At 36.8% G+C, this 23,934-nt stretch overlaps 1 protein-coding gene and 1 pseudogene across 1 annotated transcript; one reads left to right on the forward strand and one right to left on the reverse strand.

Moving 5' to 3' along the window:
• Positions 1-8,342: 8,342 nt before the first annotated feature.
• On the forward strand, positions 8,343-20,308 carry LOC116629244 (paraspeckle component 1-like). The gene is made up of 3 exons (XM_032399544.1): positions 8,343-8,535; positions 12,220-12,416; positions 20,164-20,308. The coding sequence occupies exons 1-3, from the start codon at positions 8,468-8,470 to the stop codon at positions 20,250-20,252; spliced, it is 354 nt and encodes a 117-aa protein (XP_032255435.1). The 5' UTR covers positions 8,343-8,467; the 3' UTR covers positions 20,253-20,308.
• A 504-nt stretch (positions 20,309-20,812) lies between these two features.
• On the reverse strand, positions 20,813-20,965 carry LOC116629245 (annotated as a pseudogene).
• Positions 20,966-23,934: the final 2,969 nt, after the last annotated feature.

Consider the following 23,934-nt stretch of genomic DNA (forward strand, 5'->3'; position numbering starts at 1 on the left):
TCAGTAAACCACGTTGTAAGTAGATGTGCTGTCATCCAGGCTTTGTTGTTCTATGTGTAGAGAGCACAGGCAGAGTGGATTGAGCATAATTTTTAAGGGCCCTAGGATTTTCAGAATGGTCGGTGAGCATTGGCTTCATCTTCAGGTCACCAAGCTGTGTTAGCCCCTAACAAGACGGTCAGCCTGTCCTTTGAATCCAGGCATTGACTTCTTTTTTTTTTTTTTAAGATTTTATTTATTTATTCATGAGAGACAGAGAGGCAGAGGGAGAAGCAGGCTCCTAAGGAGCAGGGAGCCCGATGCGGGGCTCGATCCCAGGACCCTGGGATCATGACCTGAGCTGAAGGCAGATGCTTAACGACTGAGCCACCGAGGCACCCAGCATCCTTTTCTTTTTATTAAGTTTACCTGACTGTTATATTGTGAGTCTTTTTGATATTATTAAAAATCCATGGTTTGTTACAGCTATGCCAGACTTAAGTATTCCTTTTTTGGACAATAGACATTCTATTATTAGACATTTAGGTTGTTGCCCTTTTTTGCTGTAATAACTAACCTTGTGGCAAACATTATGGACCATAAATGTTTGGTTGTTCTTTGTTTCCTGGGTATAGATTTTTTTTTTCTTAAGTTTTAAAAATTTTTTAAGTAATGTCTACAATCAGTGTAGGGCTTGAACTCAGATCCTCAAGATCAAGAGTTGCATGCTCCATTGACTGAGCCAGGTAGGCGCCCCCCCGGGTATAGATTTTTATGGGGCAAATGTATTCTGGAATTTCCATGGAAAAAGTTTAAATAGATGGTTCCCTTTTTTTTTTTTTTTTAAGTTTTATTTATTTAAGTGGTCTCTGTACCTATCATGGAGCTCGAACTCACAGCCCCAAGACCAAGAGTTACACACTCCTCCAACTGATCCAGCCAGGCGCCTCTTAAATGGTTCCTTTTTTTTTTTTTTTTTTATTTATTCATTTGAGACACAGAGATAGAGAGAGAGAGAATACGAGCAGGGGGAGAAGCAGAGGAAGGGGGAGAAGCAGGCCCCCCGCTGAGCAGGGAGCCGGATGTGGGGCTCCATCCCAGGACCCTGGGATCATGACCTGAGCCGAAGGCAGACACTTAACCATCTGAGCCACCCAGGCGCCCCTTAAATGGTTCCTTTTTAAACCAATTGAACTTTGGTAACCCAAACTTTATTAGAAAATCAAAGATTCATGAGGGCAAGATTAATTATAAAGAATAACTTTGAAGGAAACCTCTTAATCTATGTTACATGATATAGCTCAAATCCTTGCTGTGCATAGCATTACTTGATTTGCTAATTATTTGTTGCTTTTATTTTTCTTTTTGGGAGAAAAAGAATGTTTTGCTTCTGATACCACTTCAGAGTCTTAAGTTACAGTTCTGTGCTTTCTTTTGATCATGAGAGACACATTTTTTAGGGTTGACAGCTAGATATTTAAATAATCTTTTGTTGGTAATCAGAGACAAACTAAATTTTTTTTTTTTTAATGTATTGGCAAAGATTTAAAAATACTCAGTGAGTGAAAGTGAGGTTGCTTGAGTATTTTATAACTCCTAGCGCTGATGGAAATTGGTTACTCTGTTTTCTGGGAAGGATTTAGTTACTGAGTATAAAAACCTTAAGATTCTTTGACTGTTGGAGGTATATTTTAAGTAAGTATTTTGACTCAAAGGTTTGGTATATCACTATATGTGGTTTATCACTTTATTTCTAATAACAAAATATTGGCCAAATCTGAATTTCTTAATAGAGAATTGATTAAGTAGATCATATTTATAGTGGATTAGTATATAGTTATTTTGTGAAGAATATTTCATGATACCAGGAAATGCAACACTCATGAAAAAAAATTTCTTTATTATAATTTTTAAAGTAATCTCTATGGGGCTTGAAGTCGTGACCCTGAGATCAAGAGTCACATGCTCAAATGACTGAGCCAGCCATGGGCCCTGAAAAAAATTTTTTATTTTATTTTAATTTTTATTCTTTTTTAAAGATTTTATTTATTTACTTGACACAGAGAGAGAGACAGCTAGAGAGGGAACACAAGCAGGGGGAGCAGGAGAGGGAGAAGCAGGCTTCCCACAGAGCAGGGAGCCCGATGTGGGACTTGATCCCAGGACTCTGGGATCATGACCTGAGCCGAAGGCAGACAGACACTTAACGACTGAGCCACCCAGTCGCCCCCCTGAAAAAAATTTTTTAAAGGGTGTATATACCACAGAGGCAGTAGACTAGTAGTTGCCAGAGGTTCAGGGAAATGGGGAATTGATAGCTAATGAGTTTCGGGTTTCTTTCTGGGGTGGTGAAAATGTTCTGGCATTAGATCATAGTGATGGTTATACATACTAAAGCCCACTGAACTCTGCACTTCAAAATGATGAATTTTATGGTGTGTGAGTTATATCTCAATAAAAATACAAACTAAAGTTGCAAACCCCACATCTGTTTATGGCAGAGCATTCGCTATGCATCTGTGCTAACAGCTGTTCAAAATTTATAAATAAATTTAGCATATAAATAAATGTATATTTATATTCTATAAATAAAACAATGTAGCAAATTGTTAAAAAGCTCTTGTTACTTCCAAGAGTCCTTTTCCAGGTGAGTAACACAGGACTTGTCTTAATTCCTCCAGCAATTAGTTGAGACAACACAATGAAGTGCTTACTACCAAGTGAAGTTGAACTGACCCCAGTGGTGTGTGCAAAGGGCTGGTGGAGTAGAGGGTAGAGTGTTTCCGCTACCTGGAGGATACCAGAATTTAGGACCCCATGAAGGAAACAAACTTAGATGGTTTATATTCAACGTAAACCACATTGTTTGTACAGTTTTGGCACAGAAAATCAGCCTTATCTTTTAGGGTGGTGGCATAGCCGTTTTAGGCCTATTTTCTTAACTTTTTTTGTATACAAGTGATTGTTCCATTAATAATTTTTTTATAACTTTCCTATTTTATACTCCTACTTCAAAAAGATTACTTTTCTATCATTTTGTTTGCTTCATCACATCTTTCCATTAAATGGGATTCTTTTAGATTCAGAAGAAATTTTTTTTTTCCTTTTTTTAAAATTTATTAGAGAGAGAGACACACAGCGAGAGAAGGAACACAAGCAGGGGGAGTGGGAGAGGGAGAAGCAGGCTTCCTGCTGAGCAGGGAGCCCGATGCGGGGCTCGATCCCAGGACCCTGGGGTCATGACTTGAGCCGAAGGCAGACGCTTAACGACTGAGCCACCTAGGCGCCCCACAGAAGAAATATTTCTTTAATAAAAACAATATTGTAATATTGCTTTTGCTTATATAAATAGGAAACACAAGAGTTATCTAGGCATACCTGCTGGTGGTGGAAGTATAAATTGCTCCTTAACCTTTCCAGAAAAGCACCCTTAAGCCTTATAATATGGTCAGTGTCAGTTGGGTCCAGTTTTAGTTTTATACTTTCTTTTCTGAGAAGTCTTAATTATTTGTAAAGATAATATTTTATTATTTCTTAGAGGTCCTCAAAAGAACAAAAAGAATATTTAAACTTATTTATTTTCCTTAAAATTTACCATATGGGTCCATTGGGTCATTTTATAATCTAAGATAATATCAGGGCCTAGTCATTTTATTTTTCCTCTATCATAAAACATCTTATTTCATCATTCTAAGAATTATTTTGTCATTATTCTTCAATTCTCAACTATATGAAAGACTAAAATTGAAAAAGTCCTGCAAAATGGTATATATCTACAAGGATTATGTAGCAGTGAAACAGAGTGTCATCATTACATAATCATTTTTTAATTCCATACACAAAATGTTGCATCATCTTTTAAGCCATTATGTTTTTAGTACTGTATATATAATACCTTGTCTCACACTTCTGCTTCTAAAGAGATATTTGAACAAGTGAGGAAAGGTCAGTCACAAATATGTTAATCTTTATGTACCATTTCAGAAAACATGGAACCCTTAAATGTCCACCAATATGTATGGTTAAAAAATTATGGTGCATTACATACATCTGAAATGGTGCCATTTTTTTATTGAGTGATAACAGGATGTCTGAAGAAAGCTTGGATAGGTGATTCATTTTATGTAAAATTACGTATATCTAGCAGAAAGGAAAATCTGAAGAGATGTTTATGGAACATGATCAGAGATCCCTTCCAAATGATAGGATTTCCCAGGACTGACTGATTTATATAAAAGTTACTATGGACAAGTATCAATATTACAACCAAACTAATGATTGGTTAATTTGGGGGCAAAGGGAGGAGAAGAAAAACTGTACAGATAACAACTCCAGATTTAACATTAATGGTTGACCAATTTGATTTGCTTCCTTTTAGTCTTTTTTTCTATGAAGTATTTTCCTACATTTATAAAAAGTAAATAAGTAATTGTACCTATACGCAGAATTTAAATTAAGGTTTTAAAAACTTTTTTTAGGGGCACCTGGGTGGCTCAAGTTGGTTAAGCATCCAACTCTTTTTTTTTTTTTTAAAAGATTTATTTATTTCACAGAGAGAGATACAGCGAGAGAGGGAACACAAGCAGGGGGAGTGGGAGGGGGAGAAGCAGGCTTCCCGCGGAGCAGGGAGCCCGATGCGGGGCTTGATCCCAGAACCCTGGGATCATGACCTGAGCCAAAGGCAGACGCGTAACAGCTGAGCCACCCTGGCGCCCCAAGCATTCAACTCTTGATTTCAGTTTAGGTCATGATCTTATGGGTTGTGAGATTGAGCCCCTGCATTGGGTTCCAGCTCCAAGCTCAGTGGGAATGTGCTTGAGATTGTCTCTCTCCCTCTGCCCCTCCCCTCACTCGCATGCACTCTTTTTCAGATAAATCTTTAACAACAGAAGATCAAAGTGAAATAAACAGGATGTGTGAGATAATGGACAAGGGGAATTTTTACAGGGAGTAGTGCATACAGTGAAACCATAAGTGTTCACATTTTAGCATATAACCCAACCAAAAAAATAAATAAGAGAATCCCTTAAGGGCTTCTCTTGAACACTACACATGGTGTCTTTGTTTTACGTAATATGATGAATGTGGTTGTGACTGACTGATCTTTCCTCACTTATTCATGTATCTCTTTAGAAATGAAATTCCAGGAACAAGGTATAAATATATAACATTTGTTTGTATTGGTCAAGTTTTGTCTCAGAGGGCTGTATTCACCCCCTTGTCTTAAGTGTGTCTGGTGGCCCATATTCGTATGTTGAAAATTGAAAATTTATAGTTATAAACTCAACATTATTTGAGAGTATAGTAGAGGTGTCATTATATTCTCTAATTTTGTTCATTTCCTTGACTTCATAAAATTAATCTTGTCAATTCTAAGTAATTCTGTCATGTTCTGAGTGTGATTTACTTAGTATGTTTTCCTTCTTGAGTCTCCTTTTCTGATTTTTCTCTTGGGGGGTAGTGGCCTTCTGGTATTGAAGTGGGGGGGTGAGTTTGTCTTTGTTGGCTTCTGCTGAGGAGTTCTTATCTGGCGCTATTATTATTCTGATGTTTGTGGTCCTGCAGTGGCTTCCATTGGGTAAGTGGTCAATATAGTGCATCTTCTTCTGTTTGTCCTTGGGCCTCTTTGGGTCCTCTTACGGGTTCAGGAACTCTCAGCTATTTTCTTCTACTTCATTGGGTTGCATGTGATCTTTGAGGCTGTATTTACTCAGTCTTTACCACACTTCACTTTTTTAGATGTTGGGATATGAGTTATCACCCTTGAAATTGAGGCTTGTAAGGCTCTTTTCTTTTGGGTTTCCACTCAGTTTATCTGAGGTTTCTATAATCCCCTTGTGTCCATCACCCCAAGGTATTCCACACCTGCTTCTGTTTCCTTTTCTGTCTAAAATGTCTTTACTAGTGGGGTGCCTGGGTGGCTCGTTCGGTTGAACGTCTGCCTTCAGTTCAGGTCATGATCCTGGGGGCCTGGGATCGAGCCCCACATTGGGCTCCCTGCTCAGTGGGGAGCCTGTTTCTCCCTCTCCCTCTGCCATTCACTCCACCTGTGCTCTCTGGCTTTATCTCTCTGTCAAATAAATAAATAAAATCTTTAAAAAATATATTTAAAATGTCTTTACTAGCCCAGGAGTCATTTTTTTAATAAAGATTTTATTTTTAAGTAACCTCTATACCCAACATGGGGCTCAAACTCAAAACCCTCAGATCAAGAGTTGCATGCTCCACCAACTGAGCCAGCCAGGTGCCCCCACCCAAGGAATCATTTTTAATAATCATTTTTCTTTCTCACTCTCCTTTTTTAAAAAAGATTTTATTTATTTATTTGGGAGGGCAAGAGAACGCGGGAAAGCAAGGGGAGGAGCAGAGAAAGGAACAAGCATACTCCGTGCTGAGTGTGGAGCCCGTCGTGGGGTTCAGTACCATGACCCTGAGGTCATGACCTGAGCTGAAATCAAGAGTCCAATGCTTAACCGACTGAGCCACCCAGGTGCCCCAGTAATCATTTTCTTTTTTTTTTAAGATATTTTATTTGACAGAGAGAAAGACATCGAGAGAGGGAACACAAGCAGGGGGAGTGGGAGAGGGAGAAGCAGACTCCACATGGAGCAGGGAGCCCAATGCGGGGCTTGATCCCAGGACCCTGGGATCATGACCTGAGCCGAAGGCAGACACTTAATGACTGAGCCACCCAGGCGCCCCCCCAGTAATCATTTTTAATAACAGTTTAGGATTTAAAGTCTCTGTTATTCTCAGGATCTTCATTTATTTGTAAAGGGAAGCTTTTGGAATCCAGAAAACCCCTTCACCTCTTAGCCCTTGTGTTAATGCACAGATTTACTACTGCAGTAGATTTACTATTATTTGCATAGTGAGAGACTGATAGCAAGGGAAAAAAAAATTTAACTTAGGCAAAGATCTTTTATTTTTGGTTAGGCTTACGTAGTTCCAAAAAGTAAACATAATTAACAAAACACAACTACCAGAGGAGATGCTCTGGTATCAGTGGAAGGCACTAACCATAAGAAAATCTGATACGGATCTTCATGTACAGATGCCAGTTTGATCCTGTCAAATGAATATGCTATATTCATCTGTCTGTGTGTGAGGCGGTTGGGAGGCAGGAACAGGAAGAACCAAAGCCTCTTCTCCACTGGGTTAGGCAGCCAGGCACTCCAGGGGTATTATTACAGATGACATGGAGGTGATTGTGTTCATAGCAATGGTAACAGTCCCAGCTGTGATGATGATATCAGCAACAGTTTGACAGGATCTATAAATCCTTAGTGCTTCTTTCTCATACAGCTGATCATCCCTGATCCATTCCTTAGACAGGCCACAATATCTTCTTTGACAAAAATGAATCCAGTGCATTCTTTTATCACTGAAAACACACCAGTCTTGGTATTTGCTAATTTGGAAAAACGGTAAAAATACTTTTGCATCATTTTGGAAATGAGTCCAGTCTAAGCTATAAGAAAGTGTATTGTTAAAAAACATACATGGATACTTTCAGTGGTGGTGGTTTTAAAATACTGTGCTTGGCTATAAAAGCCTTAGAAACTTAATGAATAATAGCAAGGAAATTTTAATATCAGTATATCATCTGATATCTATTTCATTTCCCTGTTTTGTCTTCCTCAATGAGCTTTCCTATCCTTTTGTTTTACTTAGGAAAGTAGTAAAGAAGGGACATTTACAAGTCATATCTTTCATCACCCACTCTTGCTTCCCCCTGCCCCCAGCCTCCACCTTGAACGTGTCTTTGTCTTCTGGCTCCCCTCCTTCCCTTTTGCTTAGCTGCCTGGCTGCTTGGCTGATGTATTTTAGATGTCATTTTAGGGTGTTTTTGTTTTTGTGTTAAGATTTTATTTATTTGCCAGAGAGAGCACGCACAAGCAGGGAGAGGGAGAAGCAGGCTCCTCACTGAGCAGGGAGCCCGATGGATTTCTCGATCCCAGGACCCTGATCATCACCTGACCTGAAGGCAGACGCTTAACCGACTGAGCCACCCAGGCATCCCTCATTTTAGGTTTTAGAAAGACTTTTCTGAACAAGACTTGGTTAGACACAGGGAAGCTGGGAGGTGGGAATTTGAGGTGGTGGGATATGGGGATGATAGTTCCACATAAAACATGAATTAGGTACTCATTCTTTTCCATCATAATTTGTAAACGTTAACTACAGTGATTATGCAGGTTCAAAGATGTTGATTTACTCTGTCGTCTTGAATGGGGTATGCTCTAAAAAGCATTCATCTTTGTCTGACTTAGATGTTTACTTGTATCTGATGCAGTAAATGTTTATTGACTCATTTTAAGAGTATATGTAGTAACTTCTGAGACGTTTTTCTCAAGAGAGAAATTTCCCATGTATATATCTTGGAATTATTATAAAGAATTTCTAGGGAGATGTTAATTCCAGACACTGCATTAAACTCTTACAATTTTACCTACCCAGGACCCCTCGTCCAGTGATTGTGGAGCCTATGGAGCAGTTTGATGATGAAGATGGCTTGCCGGAGAAGCTAATGCAGAAAACCCAACAATATCATAAGTAAGATTTTATTAATAAAGATATTTTGATATGTGATATCAAGGATATTATATCACATCTGTTATCAAGTATTGTTAGATTATAAGGTGTTCTGTTCAGTTATATAATCTGGTTAATAGAGTGGCCTGGTCTACATGAATGTTATTGTTCTTTTATATATGGATAGAACATTAACTTAGAATTCTGAGTCTACTTTTATAACTGGGACAGGTGTGGGTAGGTAAAACTAACATATTTGCAAGCATGAATTCAACAAATACTGGAGGGCTTTTGTGCTAGGCACTGTTCCACGTGTTTTCAGTGCAACTTTGAACTGTTTTTGCCTTCCTACTGCTTATATTTCTGGTGGTGGAGTTATACAAGAAGTAAGGAACCAAAAATTATAAAACATGTATTAGGGGCGCCTGGGTGGCTTAGTCGTTAAGCGTCTGCCTTCGGCTCAGGTTATGATCCCAGGGTCCTGGGATCAAGCCCCGCATCGGGCTCCCTGCTTGCCAGGAAGCCTGCTTCTCCCTTTCCCACTCCTCCTGCTTGTGTTCCCTCTCTCACTGTCTCTCTATCTGTCAAATAAATAAATAAAATCTTAAAAATATATATATATTAAATTGTGAGAATTACTATTTAAAAAACTCACTAACATAAGGTGTAAAGGCTTAGATCAAAGTGTATGCATATTTAAAGTTGATTAATACTGGCAAATGGTTTTCCAGGAATATACCAATTTACATTCCTTGGTGTATGTATAAAGGTATTTTTCTTCATCATGACGAAAAGATGGATATATGATTTTAAGATTTGATAGCCTTTGTTCAAAATGATATTTTATGCGTGTTATTTTAATTAGCGTTCTTTTAGTGCAGTTGAATGTTTTTCTTTGTAGTTGATTTAAATGAGAAATATGAATGCTTGTTACATGCCTGGTGCAGGAGATGTGTCAGTGAACAAAATAGGCCAGAAATTCATGCTATGTGGGGGATGGTAAGGAGGGTAAACAATAAAATTAGTAAAACAAATACAGCAGAAAGGGGAAAGTGGATGCTGTGGAGCAGAGTAGTGTGTTCTTTGTACAGGTGGTTTGGGAAGTCTACCTGAGAGGGTGACATTTGATTAACAGCTTGAAGGAGTGGGGAGGAAGAAGCTAGCTATGTAGGATCAGAAGTGGGCTGGAATAGAGAGAATAGTGATCTCAGCAGAGGAAATAGTACCTATAAAGGCCTTGAGGGAACTCTGGCAAGTTCTAGGAACAGTAGAGAGGCCAGTTTAGCTGGAGCATAGTAAGTAGGGAGGGGAAATAGTAGGGAGGAGGTAGAAATAGGACCTTGGGAGGAGTGTAGATTGTTGTGCCTTGCTGGCTATTGAACTGACTTTTGTATTTTATGAGTAGTGACTTAATCCTAAATTTAACAGTAGCTTTTTTGGCTCCTGTTTTAAGAATAGATTTGTAAAGAACCAAGGGTGGAATTGGGGGGATAGTAAATTAGGAGCCTGCTGAAATGGAGGTCACAGTGGTGATGGTGAGAAGTGGTCAGATTCTGGCTATAGTTTGAAAATAGACTTTGGATTTTGCTGGTGGATGTGGGAGAAAGAGAGTTAAAAGCATGATTATGTGGTTTTTGGCCAAAGTAACTGGAAATATGGAAATTGCTAATGATTGATCTGGAGAATCTTGGAGGAGGAGCATTTTGGGGGGAGGAAGTTCAGGAACCTTGTTTTAGACATCTTAAGTTTGAGATGGTTTCCAAAACCCAAGTGGAGATGTCAAATAAGTAGTTGGATTTGCATCTGGAATTTAGATGAGCTTTCTGAGCTACACTTACCGCATGTGATAGATAACTATGTCAAAGGACTGAGCCCTGGAATACTCAGTATATAGAGCTGGGGAAGCATAGACGGAATTAGCAAAGACAAGAGTGGAACAGTCATTGCTGTAGGGGGATCAACTGGCAGTATGTCCTGGAAGCAAGGGAAGAAAGTATTTTAGGGGAGAAGGATCAGTAGTATAATCAGTTGTAATTCAGAACCGTTTTAATTTCTCATACAATGCTATTTTTCAAAGAATTACTATGATTTCCTAGTCACTTGACTTTTTTTCTGGTTATAGTTTAGCATTACAAATTTGAACTAGAGCATACTTTTGGATTCAAGAATTAGAGAACTGGAATTATAAGGGTGTTACAAAAAGTGGAATTTATATACATACAGAAATATTCATTTATATAATTTAATTACCCAGCAAACCTTACAAGGTCTCATATTTCCAGTTTTGCTACTAAAGAGTTATGCTCAGAAGGGAATGTTCACAAAGGCTAAGTGCCATGGTTCAAATTTAGTTCTAACTCCTCAAATCCATATTGTTTCAGTAGTGTTCCCCTTGGAGAAAATGAAGATTTTTTAATATTTGTGATTATAGTCAAAGTCTGATTTTAGGAACTACTGACTAATAAATAATTCTTTCAGAAAAATGAGTAGGTGGTTGATCTCCCCCATTCCTTTCCTTTTTCCAGTCAGTGTTTTAAAAAGAAAATGTCTAAGTCTTGTTTTTTAAGTATAGAATACCAGATCATGGTTAACTTTGATTTTCCTTATGTACCTCTGAAAATCTTTAAAGCTCTTTCTTGTTACTACATCTTTTTTTCTGTGACAACCTCACCTTTTATCTCCCAAATTTGTCTCACCTACGCATCTTCCCCTCCCCACCCTAAAATAAAAGTTAAAATTTAGGATTGCAAGGCCTCTATACTTTCATTGGCGGGGTAGGGATTATGTTTTTACTAATATTATTTATTTATTTATTTTTAAAAGATATTATTTATTTGACAGAGAGAGACACAGCAAGAGAGGGAACACAAGCAGGGGGAGTGGGAGAGGGAGAAAGAGGCTTCCTGCGGAGCAGGGAGCCCGATGTGGGGCTCGATCCCAGAATGCTGGGATCATGACCTGAGCCGAAGGCAGACACTTAACGACTGAGCCACCCAGGCACTGCTACTAATATTTTTTAATAGAAGCTATGATAGGCAAGAATAATTGAAAAAATTCTTTGAATTTCAAGTACATTCATAGATCATTATTTTTTAAAAAAATTTTTTGGTCATTTGTTTGCTGATCTTTTATTCATTCATTTAAGAAATAAATGTTAAATGTATACAATGTGCCAGATACTACGCTAGGTTCTTGAGGTACAAGAATTAACAGACATATTTATAAGTGAGGCCTTTATTTTTTGGCATAGCCAATTAACCTAGCACATAACATTCAATAAACTATCTGCCTTTATTATCCCTAAAAGTTACTCCTTTTAGGAAAAAAAATTAATTCTTGACAATTTAGGGCATATTTGATTCATGTGTTGCAGATTGCCTTATCTAAAATTGTTTGTTGAGTGAAAACCAGAAGGCCTTATTGAAGGTGATAATTAGGGGAGTGCAGCTTGTAGTATCAGATTGCTTAGGTTCAAGTCCTGGTTCTGTTCTTACTAGCTGGGCATCCTTGGGCAGTTTTCTTAAACTCAGGGTTGTTAAAACATGTATTATAATACTGCCATGAGGTAAGTCATGTCGAGTACTTACTTGCCTGACACGGTGCCATAAACATTGTAACTGCTTAGTAAATGGTAGTCCTTATTATCTTATTTGTTGTTTTGACTTTTAAACATACATTTCTGTATGTTTTCAAATGTAAACTTAGGGAAAGAGAACAGCCGCCACGTTTTGCTCAACCTGGGACCTTTGAATTTGAGTATGCATCTCGATGGAAGGCTCTTGATGAAATGGAAAAGCAGCAGCGTGAGCAGGTTGATAGAAACATCAGAGAAGCCAAAGAGAAACTGGAAGCAGAAATGGAAGCAGCTAGGCATGAACACCAATTAATGTTAATGAGGCAAGGTAAAAATGGGTTTTCATATAGATATGGTATGATTTTTTTTTTTCTTAAGGCTCGTTCATATTTCCCAATGATACCTATTATTATTTAAGTTGCCAGTTAGGAGTTTTGGAGATAGTTGGAACTCTCACTGTATTAGAAACAAAAATCTCCCTTTTCCAAGAAAGAAAAAAAAAAAAAAAAGCAAAAATACCTTATTAAAATAAATTTTTGGTGCCTGGGTGGCTCAGTTGGTTGAGTGTCTCTCTCTCTCTTTTTTTTTAAGATTTTATTTATTTATTTGACAGAGAGATAGCGAGAGCAGGAACACAAGCAGGGGCAGTGGGAGAGGGAGAAGCAGGCTTCCCGCCGAGCAGGGAACCCGATGTGGGGCCCAATCCCAGGACCCTGGGATCATGACCTGAGCCGAAGGCAGACACTTAACGAATGAGCCACCCAGGCGCCCAAGTGTCTAACTCTTGATCTCAACTCAGGGTTGTGAGTTCAAGCCCTGCATTGTGAGTTCAAACCCCGCGTTTAAAAAGAAAAAAAAAAGGGCGCCTGGGTCGCTCAGTTGGTTAAGCATCTGCGTTGGCTTAGGTAATGATCCCAGGATCCTGAGATCAAGCCCTGCATCGGGCTCCCTGCTCAGTGGGGAGACTGCTTTTCCCCCTCCCTCTGCCTGCTGCACCCCCTGATTGTGCTTTTTCTCTCTGTCAAATAAATAAACAAAATCTTAAAAAAAAAAAAAAAAGTCCTCCCTACATACATGGTATTGTTGGAGGTTATTAAGGTTGTTAAATTTTGCCTGTAACAAATATTTTATTCTGCTGGCAAAAAGAGAAGCACAGTGGGTAATTCTTGGTGTGTAGATTTGGCATAAAGTCACATATCAAGATTTTGTTGTGGTGTACACCTGACTAATATAACACTGTATATTAACTAACTGGAATTAAAATAAAAATTTTAAAAGATTTTGTTTATTGGAAAGAAGAATTATGACAAATGCTGGCTATTTAAGATTGTACTGTGTGTCAAAAGAATACAGATGGATATTCTTTGGCAGGGGTGAAAAAGATTCATGTGTGCTGACAGATAGGGGGATTCATGAAGACTGAATTTTTTTGTAGCTGGCAAGAATATTTTAAACATTTGAGACAGAGCCAACTGAACTTTGAAGAGCAGTCCTAATGGGTGATCATTTATTCTCATATTCACCGGTCAGTTACCTAACATTGACAACGTGCTTAAATATATCTAGAAGCTCACTTCTCCCCTATCCTCTTGCTGGGTTTCTTTTTATGCCTATCTTTCTTTATTGTTTATATCTTCCCTTTTCTGTTCTTGAATTCTCCAAATAATTTCTTCGTTATTCCTGTCACTCATTTTTTCAACTATTCATAGTAGTTTTTATTTCTTAAAATAAGCATTTGATTGCTTTCTTACTGTTAATTTTTTTTTTTTTTAATTTAGTGTTTCAGTAAACATTTACCTACCTTCTCTTGGCTACCCCCAGAGATGAAGGCACAGGATGCTTACCTAGATTTCTTCAGTAGCCTTCTTACTGGACTGTCATTTAATCCTGGTCTCTAAACCATTCTTTTATATTAGAGCCAGTATTTCTTTAAAAAGTGAAAAATAGGATCATTATTCATCTTTAAATCCTTTTGATAGATTCTTGATTCCTACAAGTCTGGGTTGTTTGTTTTTTCTGTTCAGTAAATGGTTAGTGAACATTTATGATCAAGTCACTAAATAACTGTGCTGAAACTAAGTTAAAAAAACAAAATCCAGCTCAGCAACTGTAGAAACTAGTCAGACATTTCTGGTTTCATTTGGACACTAAACTTAGCAGTTCTGTAAGTTCACTCTTCTAAGAAAATTGAACTCATTTATATTACATATATTTAAGATAAACTAAGTCTCTAGCAGAAAATTTTAAATTGTTTTATAAGATAGGGTTACAGAATCATTGGCTGCTTAGAGATGGAGGAGAGATCTTCAGGGTTATCTAGTCTGGTGAATTTGTGGCTTTAAAACACATGAGAATCAACTGGGAAATTTTTAAAAATTTAATTTCCTGGGCCCCATGATTACTCTAGTACTTCTGTCCAATATGAATTGTTTTCTGCTCATAGCCTGCTGGGCACTTTGCCACTATCTACAGTCATGCCATAGTTAGGACATAACATTGATTAAATATGGAAGCATTTGTACTACAAGATATTTGTTGCTGATGATGACAAACAATATTGTAACAGTCATTACTTCACATAATTTTTAATGTCAGTTGTAGAAGACACTGAGGTATTTGAGGATATAGTGATGACAAAGAACAACATTTCTTTTGCCCTCATAAAGCTCTTTTGAGCTCTTAGAAGATTTGCCTATCCCTAAGGCTTGACTTTTGAAGCAGAATAATTTTGCAAAGTTATTTCCTATGAGCTTTTTTTTTCATTGCTTTTTGTGTGTTTGTTTATAACCCCTGTTAACAATATTTTGGTTTATAATATTAGAAAAGCACATTGTTTAGTGTAGCCTACTCCTTCTGGGTTTACTTCTGCTGAAGTACATCTTGTGTTTATTTTGGCAAAAGTCTGCAGGTGATAAATTTTTTTTAGTGTTTGTGCAAATTTTTTTTTTTTTTTAATTTACAGTTTTCTACAATTTTACATTTCATACAGCATTTCTAAGGATTTATTCAGGTCGAGGGGGGACTTTAGGTAATCTTTGTTCTATGGCTGTGCAGAAACAGAAACAGCTCTTTAGTTAACTTATCATGGAAATAGAAAACTCAAATAGTACAGAAAAAGTGTCTCCTCCCCGCCCCCACCTTCTGCTTTCTTCTAGGAGTCACAGTGTCTTCTGTATTTTAACAGTTTCTTTTGTATATCCCTTAATGAAAAGAAAACTTGAATATGTCAGTAGATATGTATATTTATTTATAACCAAAAAATGCCCTATTTATCTTTTTCTGTACCTTGCTGTTTTACTTCCAGTAGAAGATCTGCCTCATTTTTTAAATGGCTGCATGATACTCTGCTAAATGGATATAATTAGTTTAGCTCATCCTCTGTTGATTGATATCTAGTTCTTTTTCCAGTTAGTAAAAGCAGTGCTTCAATGAATATTTATATATATACCTTAGCAAAGTTTTGTAAATCTTAATTCTTCATGGATACACCAATATGTTCTAATAATTGTACTTTTATACTTTGCTGATCTTTATTTAATCCTTTCTGGATCCAAATTCATTATACTATTACAGGTTAGTTTTTTCCTCCTCCCCCTGTTTTTGATCATCAGCATAGGAGGCAGTTCCTGAATTTTCTTCATGGTTATTTTTGTATTACCTTTGTTCCTGTAGTTACAAACTTTCAATAGATGAGATTAACTCTGCCATGCATTTTGTTATTACTCTCTGCTCTACCACCAATGGAATTTTATGATTATCACTGTTTGTGTATGCCTTCGTACTGATAAATCAAGTAGTGGAAGTGTATTGCCTTTAAATATCTTTTGGTCCTGATTACTGAAGGAAAAAAAACCCACGGAAATAGGCATAATTTATTCCTCCTTCATTCTCTTTTCCTCTCAACATTTTTCTCAGATTTTATTTATTTATTTGACAGAGACAGCAAGAGAGGGAACACAAGCAGGGTGTGTGTGAGAGGGAGAAGCAGGCTTCCCACTGAGCAGGAAGCCCGATGCAGGGCTCGATCCCAGGACCCTGGGATCATGACCTTAGCCGAAGGCAGGCGCTTAACGACTGAGCCACCCAGGCGCCCTGCTCTCAACTTTTATTTATTTTGTATCTTATTTGTCTACATATTTATGACATCAGTTTTTTTTTTTAGTATAAAAGCTGATTTTGTTTATTTTTCTACTGTTGGAGAACATTTAAGTTTTACTCTCTTAGTAGTTTTCAATTACACAATACACTGTTATCAACTATAGTCACTACATTATATGTTGAATCCTCAGGCCTTATTATTATAGGTGAAAGTTTTTACCCTTTTACCAACCTCTCCGTATTTACCCCACTTCCCAGCCCCTGACAGCCACTTTCTACTTCGTTTCTATGAGTTTTAGTTTTTTAGATTCCACATATAAGTTCTATGCAGTATTTGTCTGTCTTTGGCATATTTCACGGAGCTTTAATGCCCTCAAGGTTTATCCATGTTCTTGGAAACGTAGGGTTTCATTTTCTTGTGGCTGAATAATATTCGATTGTGTGTCTGTGTATGTATATTATGTGTATGAGTGTGTGTATATATGTATATTGTAGATATATATATGTACGTATACACACCACATCTTTATCAGTTCACTGGTTGATGGAGACTTAGGTTGTTTCCATACGGTCACTGTTGTGAATAATGTTGGACTGAACATGGAAGTGCACATACCTCTTCAATATCATGTTTTCATTTCAACTTAATGTTCTTTAATGATAATCCTCACACGTTTAAATCTTAACCCTATTTTAAATAGATGAGTCATGATTGTTCATTTGATTGATGTCTATCCTCGTGATTTAAGGAAGGATTCATAAAAACAACATTCCTTGCGTTCTTGTGTCTTCTAAAATATTATCTGTGATCCTTATATTTTAAACTGGTGCTTGAAATTCATGGATCTTTTTCTCTCTTCCTTTCTTAAGTACTTGATAGCATGTTTCATTGTCTTCTAGCATTGAATGTTTCTGTGGGGAAGTCTGAGGTAAGCCTGAATTTTTTCCCGTCTCGTAAGTGACTTGATCTGGATTCTTTTCTTCTTAAGTCAAGTCCAGTAACTTATCCAGGATGTGTTCCCTACCCACCCACCCTCCTGCCCCAAACATTTTGTTAAGATAAATTTTTTTTCTTTTCTTTTTCTTTTTACGTAGGCTCCACACCCAGAATGGAGCCCAGTATAGGGCATGAACTCACAACCCCAAAATCAAGACTTGAGCCAAGATCAGAAGTCAGATGCTTAACCAAATGAGCCACCCAGGCACCCCTTGTTAAGAGAAATTTTAAACATAATGTTGAAGGAATTTTAAGGTGTTCGCTATTTAGATTCTGTTACTAACATTTTACTGTACTTTATTATATCTTTCCATCTTTTCATTCTTGTATTTAAGATACATCTTGTTGTAACAGTATAGTGTTTCAACTTTTCTTTGGCACTAAATATGCCCTTAAAATCTGTAGATTTGGGGCACCTGGGTGGCTCAGTTGGTTAAGCGTCTGCCTTCAGCTCAGGTCATGATCCCAAGGTCCTGGGATCGAGTTCGACATTGGGCCCCCTGCTCAGCAGGGAACCTGCTTCTACCTCTCCCTCTGCCTGCTGCTCCCCCCTGCTTGTGCACTCTGTCTCTGTCAAATAAAAAAATGTTTAAAAAATGTAGATTCAGTGCCTATATTTCTGGAAAATAGACTGTTAGATCAGAGAGTATACATTCAGTTTTCATGACTTGAAGGATATTAAATTGAGAAAACACAGTCCCGATCAAACTTTAAATTTGTCTTTATTCCCCTTTATTCCCTTATATTCCCATATATTTATGTTACATAGATGTAATTTTATGTTCTTTGTCATTAAATTAGGAAAGCATTTTCAAATGTTTTTTGGTTTAGTAATAAGTAGTGCTGCAGCTGATGTCTTTATGTGTATGGACGGATGCCTTTGGATTATATTTTTAGGAAAAATCTCTGTGACTGTGATTTACTGGATCAAAGGTTGAAAACACTTCAGCTGTATATATATGTACATACATATATATACACACATACATATGTATATATACATATATACATGTATGTAATATAGCTATATATATATATATATATGTATGTGTATATATGTATTTTTTTTGTAATTTATTCCCCCCAGAAGGATATTACTATGGCAGTGTACAAATATGTAAGCTTTGTTGAAATTTCAGGAACCTTGGATATTAGCAACTTAAATAATTTAGTAAATGTAAAATGGTAGTTTTGCTTTAAGTTGATAGTGCTCTTACTTAAATTGCATAATGTGCTTATCTGTTAACTTTATTGTTGGATTCTTTGAGCTAATAACCACTGTTAACAGATGGGGAAATGCTATCTGAGAGGTTAAAGCAGTTTTCTCAACTGGCACAGCTTAAAGGGAGAAAATCTAGTTGTCAGAAAACAAATGTTTATGTTTTTTTCTTACTCCTTTTTGTGGAAGAAAATGTAATGCACACTTTTACATTATTATATATGGTAATTTGTCCCTGATTTAAGAGCAGCTAACCTGCAAAACCATGACAAAATTGTTACTGGATAGACTGGATAGACTTTCTTGGATAATTAATGATTGTAGTACACTTTCCACATTTTTGCTTATCGAAGCATTTCCCCTTAGGACTATAAGTAGATTATATATTTTTGGTATCTGCTAGGTTTCTCCAGCTAAAGTAATTATCTGATAGTTGTATGGTTCTCAGTGTTTGTACAGTGGAGTCAAATAGCGTGCTTTAAAAAAAAAAATACCAATGTCTACATCCCAAGAGATTTTGATTTAATTCGTCTGGTTAAAAGGTATTTAGGTAGTTCTCATGAGCAGTTAAGGTTGACAACTAATTGCCTCAATGTTTGAAATCATTGTAGTAGTTTTTGATGGTTTTTAAGGTAGCTAAGTGTTTTCACGCATCTTGTTGGAATCCCCTGGTCACTACCTTACCCTAGCTGGATGGTTATAATACATTTATAATCTGTCTGAATCTTTTTTCTTTGACATAAGTAATATATAATACAGCTGTTTTCAGTCAGTAAAGTGGGGACGATAATATTTACCTTGTTAGGGTTATGATGCCTACTTTGTTGTGGTTATATTATTAGGGTTATTGGCACATAGAATAACTGTAACTGTTAGTATTTTGTTATATAAGTTCTTGAGAATAGTGATTTATTAAGAAATGTTCAATTGAGGTAATTTATGTTCACATTAGAAATTTCAGATACTGTGATAAGAGGGCAAATAAAAGCACAACCCATAATTGTGCCATCCAGAGTATTTTAATGTTTTTTGTATGCACATAATTTGGTAAGCTGTTACAAAGATTTTTAGCACTTGGGCAAAAGAAATGTACTTTTTCTAATCTTATACTACTCTGGAACCCCTGTTCTTGATGATATGGCAAGGGTTAGTGACTAGGGGAATTCTCATCTTGTTTAAAATAATCTTGTTGGTATCAGAATTCAGCACCCACCCCCAAGAATTCTCTCATAGCCTTTTTTCATAAGAAATTGACTTTGTGTGGGAGGAATCTTCTGCTAATTTACTGGAAGGGGGATATTCTTTGGAAGTTAAACAGTATCCTATTATTCTTACTGTTTGTTTTGGTTCTTATGTGCCCTCTGCTCATGTCTCCCAAGGCATCCTTTTGGGCTTTACAAAATTCGCAGCTGAAAAAATTTCTAATTTGAAAGAATGTATATGAAAACATAGCTACCGTTTATTCTGTTTTTAATATGTTCCAGGCGTTACATTAAAACAGTTACTACCCATTTTAATTTCTTAACGTAAGCATAAATTTTATTATTATTTCCATACACATGAAGAAACGTCCAGAAAAGATACTAATTTGATTAATTACACAGCTTATAATTTTTCATTATAAAATGATAGACAAAAAAGCGAGGTGCATGAGTATGAATAAGTTACTAAGTATATTGCCAGCAGTAGAGAATCTATATGATTATTGATTTAAAAAAAAAGGGAAGGTAAAAATATTAATGTGTAATCAATATTTTATAGATCTCATGAGGCGTCAAGAAGAACTCAGACGCTTGGAAGAACTCAGAAACCAAGAGTTACAAAAACGGAAGCAAATACAACTGAGGTAAAAGAACATCATTGTAATATATATGTGAATATATGTAGTTTTCATTGTGTTTTTAATAAAATTCCCCACTGCCTATAATAAATAAGTTGTACAAGTTGGAAAATACAGAAAAAAATAACAAAATTGTCTATTTTGACTATACTTTGGGAATTACTCTACACATTAGTATAATTCTTTGGTATTATGTTTTTTTTTTTTTCCCCAAGCTGGTTATGGACACTTTGATTGCATTCACTGTGAACTTATATAAGGGGCTTAGGTATTGCATATAATTTGCTGTAAGAATGCACTGTGAATTACTGGATCATTTTTCTAGAGATGGACATATTTGAATTGTTCTTAGTTTTAATTTTTCCATGTGTATAACACTACTGAATGCTTTTATACATCTTTGTGCTTCTGATAATTTGCTTAAAAAAGATTTGTGGAAGTGGAATACATGATAAAAAGGGGTATGGGTATTTAAAATCTCAGTATAAAATAGATGACTGTGATGGTCAACTTAAAATCTTCTAGGTTAAATAAGGACTTTGGGGGAGTGGTTGATCCAAGATATATAAACAAAGATTAACAGCTTTTCTTGTACTAGCAGTATTTAATTGTGAAATATAATGAGATAAGTATCACTCTTAAAAGTTTTTAAAAATCATAATAGGAAGTGTTATGAACAAAGCTATGATACACTTGATCTTAGCCAAAAGGCCGAGAAGCGATGAACAAAGCTATGATAGATTAAAGCAAACTTAAAGTTTTATTTAAGAAAATTTTTAAATTAATTTTAGAGAAAAAGAACAAGTGTGGGGTGGAGGGTCAGAGGGAGAGGGAGAGAAGGAATATCAAGCAGACTTCCCACTGAGCGTGGAGGCTGCCATGGGGCTGAATCTCAGCACTCTTAGGTCATGACCTGAGCTGAAACCAAGAGTCAGATGCTCAACTAACTGCCATCCAGGTGCCCCAAAGTTTTGTTTTTTATTTTTAAATTTTTTTTGTTTTTTATTTTTTCAAGATGTTATTTGTTTATTCATTTGAGACAGAGAGCATGAGCACGGAGAGAGGGAGAAGCAGACCCCTGCTGAGCCGGGAGCCCAGCTTAACCATCTGAGCCACCCAGGCGCCCCTCATTTTGTTTTTTAAAGTGTTATAAAAGGGGCGCCTGGGTGGTGCAGTTGTTGGGCGTCTGCCTTGGGCTTAGGTCATGATCCTACAGTCCTGGGCTCGAGCCCCACATCGGGCTCCCTGCTCAGTGGGAAGCCTGCTTCTCCCTCTCCCACTCCCCCTGCTTGTGTTCCCTCTCTGCTGTCTCTCTCTCTCTGTCAAATAAATAAAGTCTTTTAAAAAAGAATAAAGTGTTATAAAAGTAGTAAGTGCTTGTGGTAGGAAGTAAGGTGCTCATGGGAAATAAAAAAATAAAAAAGAAGGCAAAAAGCCTTGAATAAATGTGAAGTGTCTTTATGGTCTGGAGATAGGTTGTATTCAGTATATTTTGAAGTATTTTTTCTAATTTTGTACCTGCTTATATCAATGTATGTATGTTTCTCTCTTGCAACTACCCTGATTTTACTCTAAATTACTTCTTCTCAAATTATGGTATTTGGACAGACAGCATCAGCATTCCAATTATAAGCCTCCACTTCCCCAACCGGTGAATCAGAAACTATATGGGTGGAGCCCAGCCACCTGTGCTTAATCTTCTAGGTGATTCATATGCATCATAAAGTTTGAGAACCACTATTATATAAAACTCCCCATATGACCTCCTTACACAAGGGACCTTTTGCCAATTTCTTTGTTGTCGTTTCTTTCCTTTTTATGTAAGTATGTTAAAGTCTGTTCTACTTGTACAAAGAAAAGGAAACCTTCCCTCCCAAGTATAAAACTCTGACTCCATTTTCCCTTATATTTATACTTGACAGCTAGGCTTTTAGAATTAGTACTCTGCCTTTCACTTCTCAAAAAAAATAATTTAACCAAACAATGTGGGTAAAAAAAAAAACACATAAAAATGGGGGCCCCTGGCTAGCTCAGTCAGTAGAGCATGCAACTTGATCTTGGGGTTGTCAGTTCGAGCCCCAGAATGGGTGTAGAGATTACTTAAAAATAAAGTCTTTAAAAAACAAACAAATGAACATAATTGCATTGCAAGTGAGTAACATTAACACTCTGAAAGGGGATGAGGAAGAAAATAAGGAACCTAAATAACTTTGGGAAACACTGTCTTGACACTATAGGCCAATTACAAGAAAAGCAATATATTTTGTAATCTAATTAATGTGTTTCTCACAGGGATATGGGTTAGTAGTTCTGAAACTATTTTTTGTATGTACTTTTTTCCTACTTTGATCAGGTCTTTAATGAAAAGAATGCTTATACTTTTTTGAGTGAACAAATTAGTAAATAATAGATAATGAAACGCAGGTTTCTCATTGTTGGAGAAAGAAAAAAGAGAGAAAGGCTAAAACTAAAATGAATCCTGTGGTGTTGAATTGGGATCAGGGTAACAATAGAACTCAGTGGTATTTAACTTAGAGAAATATAGATGTGTGTATATATGTGGGTTCACATACATACATACATTTCATAACTCCTGTCTACCTAGAAGCAGTGATGCAATGCCTCAGTAACAGTGAGCACATTATTAGGGCCCAGATTCTTGTTTCAAACACCATTCTTTAATAAAAGGAACTAAGGCTTTGTGGAGAAGTGGTTGATTCCTGGACTAAAAAGTCCAGGATGAGCCTGGAATGTTGTGCCAGGGAATAAGAAAGTACAGGTGTACCTCTGATATACTACAGGTTCGGTACTAGACCACTGGAGTAAAGCAGATATTGAAATAAGGTGTATCTAATGAACTTTTTGGCTTCCCAGTGCATGTAAAAGTTACGTTTACACTGTGTTATAATGTAACAAGTGTATAAGAGCATTATGTCTAAAAAAATGTACACACCTTAATGAAAAAACACTTTATTGATAAAAAGTGCTAACCATCATCTGAGCTTTCAGTGAGTTGTAATCTTTTTGTTGGTGGAAGGGCTTTCCTTGATGTTGATGGTTGCTGACTGATCAGGGTAGTGGTTGCTGAAGGTTGGGAAGGCTGTGGCAGTTTTTGACTCTCTTTCACAAACGATTTCTCTGTAGCATGCGGTGCTGTTTGATAGCATTTTACCCACAGTAGAACTTCTTTCAGAATAGGAATCCTCTCAAACCCTCTCATAGACATACCTTGGAGATACCGCAGATTCAGATCTAGACCAGTGCTGTAAAGTGAATACAATACAATAAAGTGTGTCATATGAATTCTTTGGTTTCCCAGTACATACAAGTGATATTTACACCTATAGTTTATTAAGTGTGAAATAGCATTATGTTTAAAAAAAAGTGCATGCCTTAATTAAAAAAATACTGATCAGGTTGATGGTTGCTGAAGGTTGGGGTGGTTGTGGCAATTTCTTAAAATAAGATGATATTGAAATTTGCCGCATGAATAGTCTTCCTTGCAGGCAAGGTTTTTCTGTAGCATGTGGTGCTGTTTGATACCATTTTACCCACAGTAGAACTTCTTTCAAAATTGGGAGTCAGTCCTCTCAAACCCTGCTGATGTGTTACCAATTACATTTATGTAATATGCTAAGTTCTTTGTTGTCATTTCAACAGTCTTCACAGCATCTTCACCAGGAGTAGAGTCC

The sequence above is a fragment of the Phoca vitulina genome, unplaced genomic scaffold (assembly GCF_004348235.1).
Source record: "Phoca vitulina isolate PV1807 unplaced genomic scaffold, GSC_HSeal_1.0 scaffold442, whole genome shotgun sequence".
Lineage (NCBI taxonomy): Eukaryota > Metazoa > Chordata > Mammalia > Carnivora > Phocidae > Phoca > Phoca vitulina.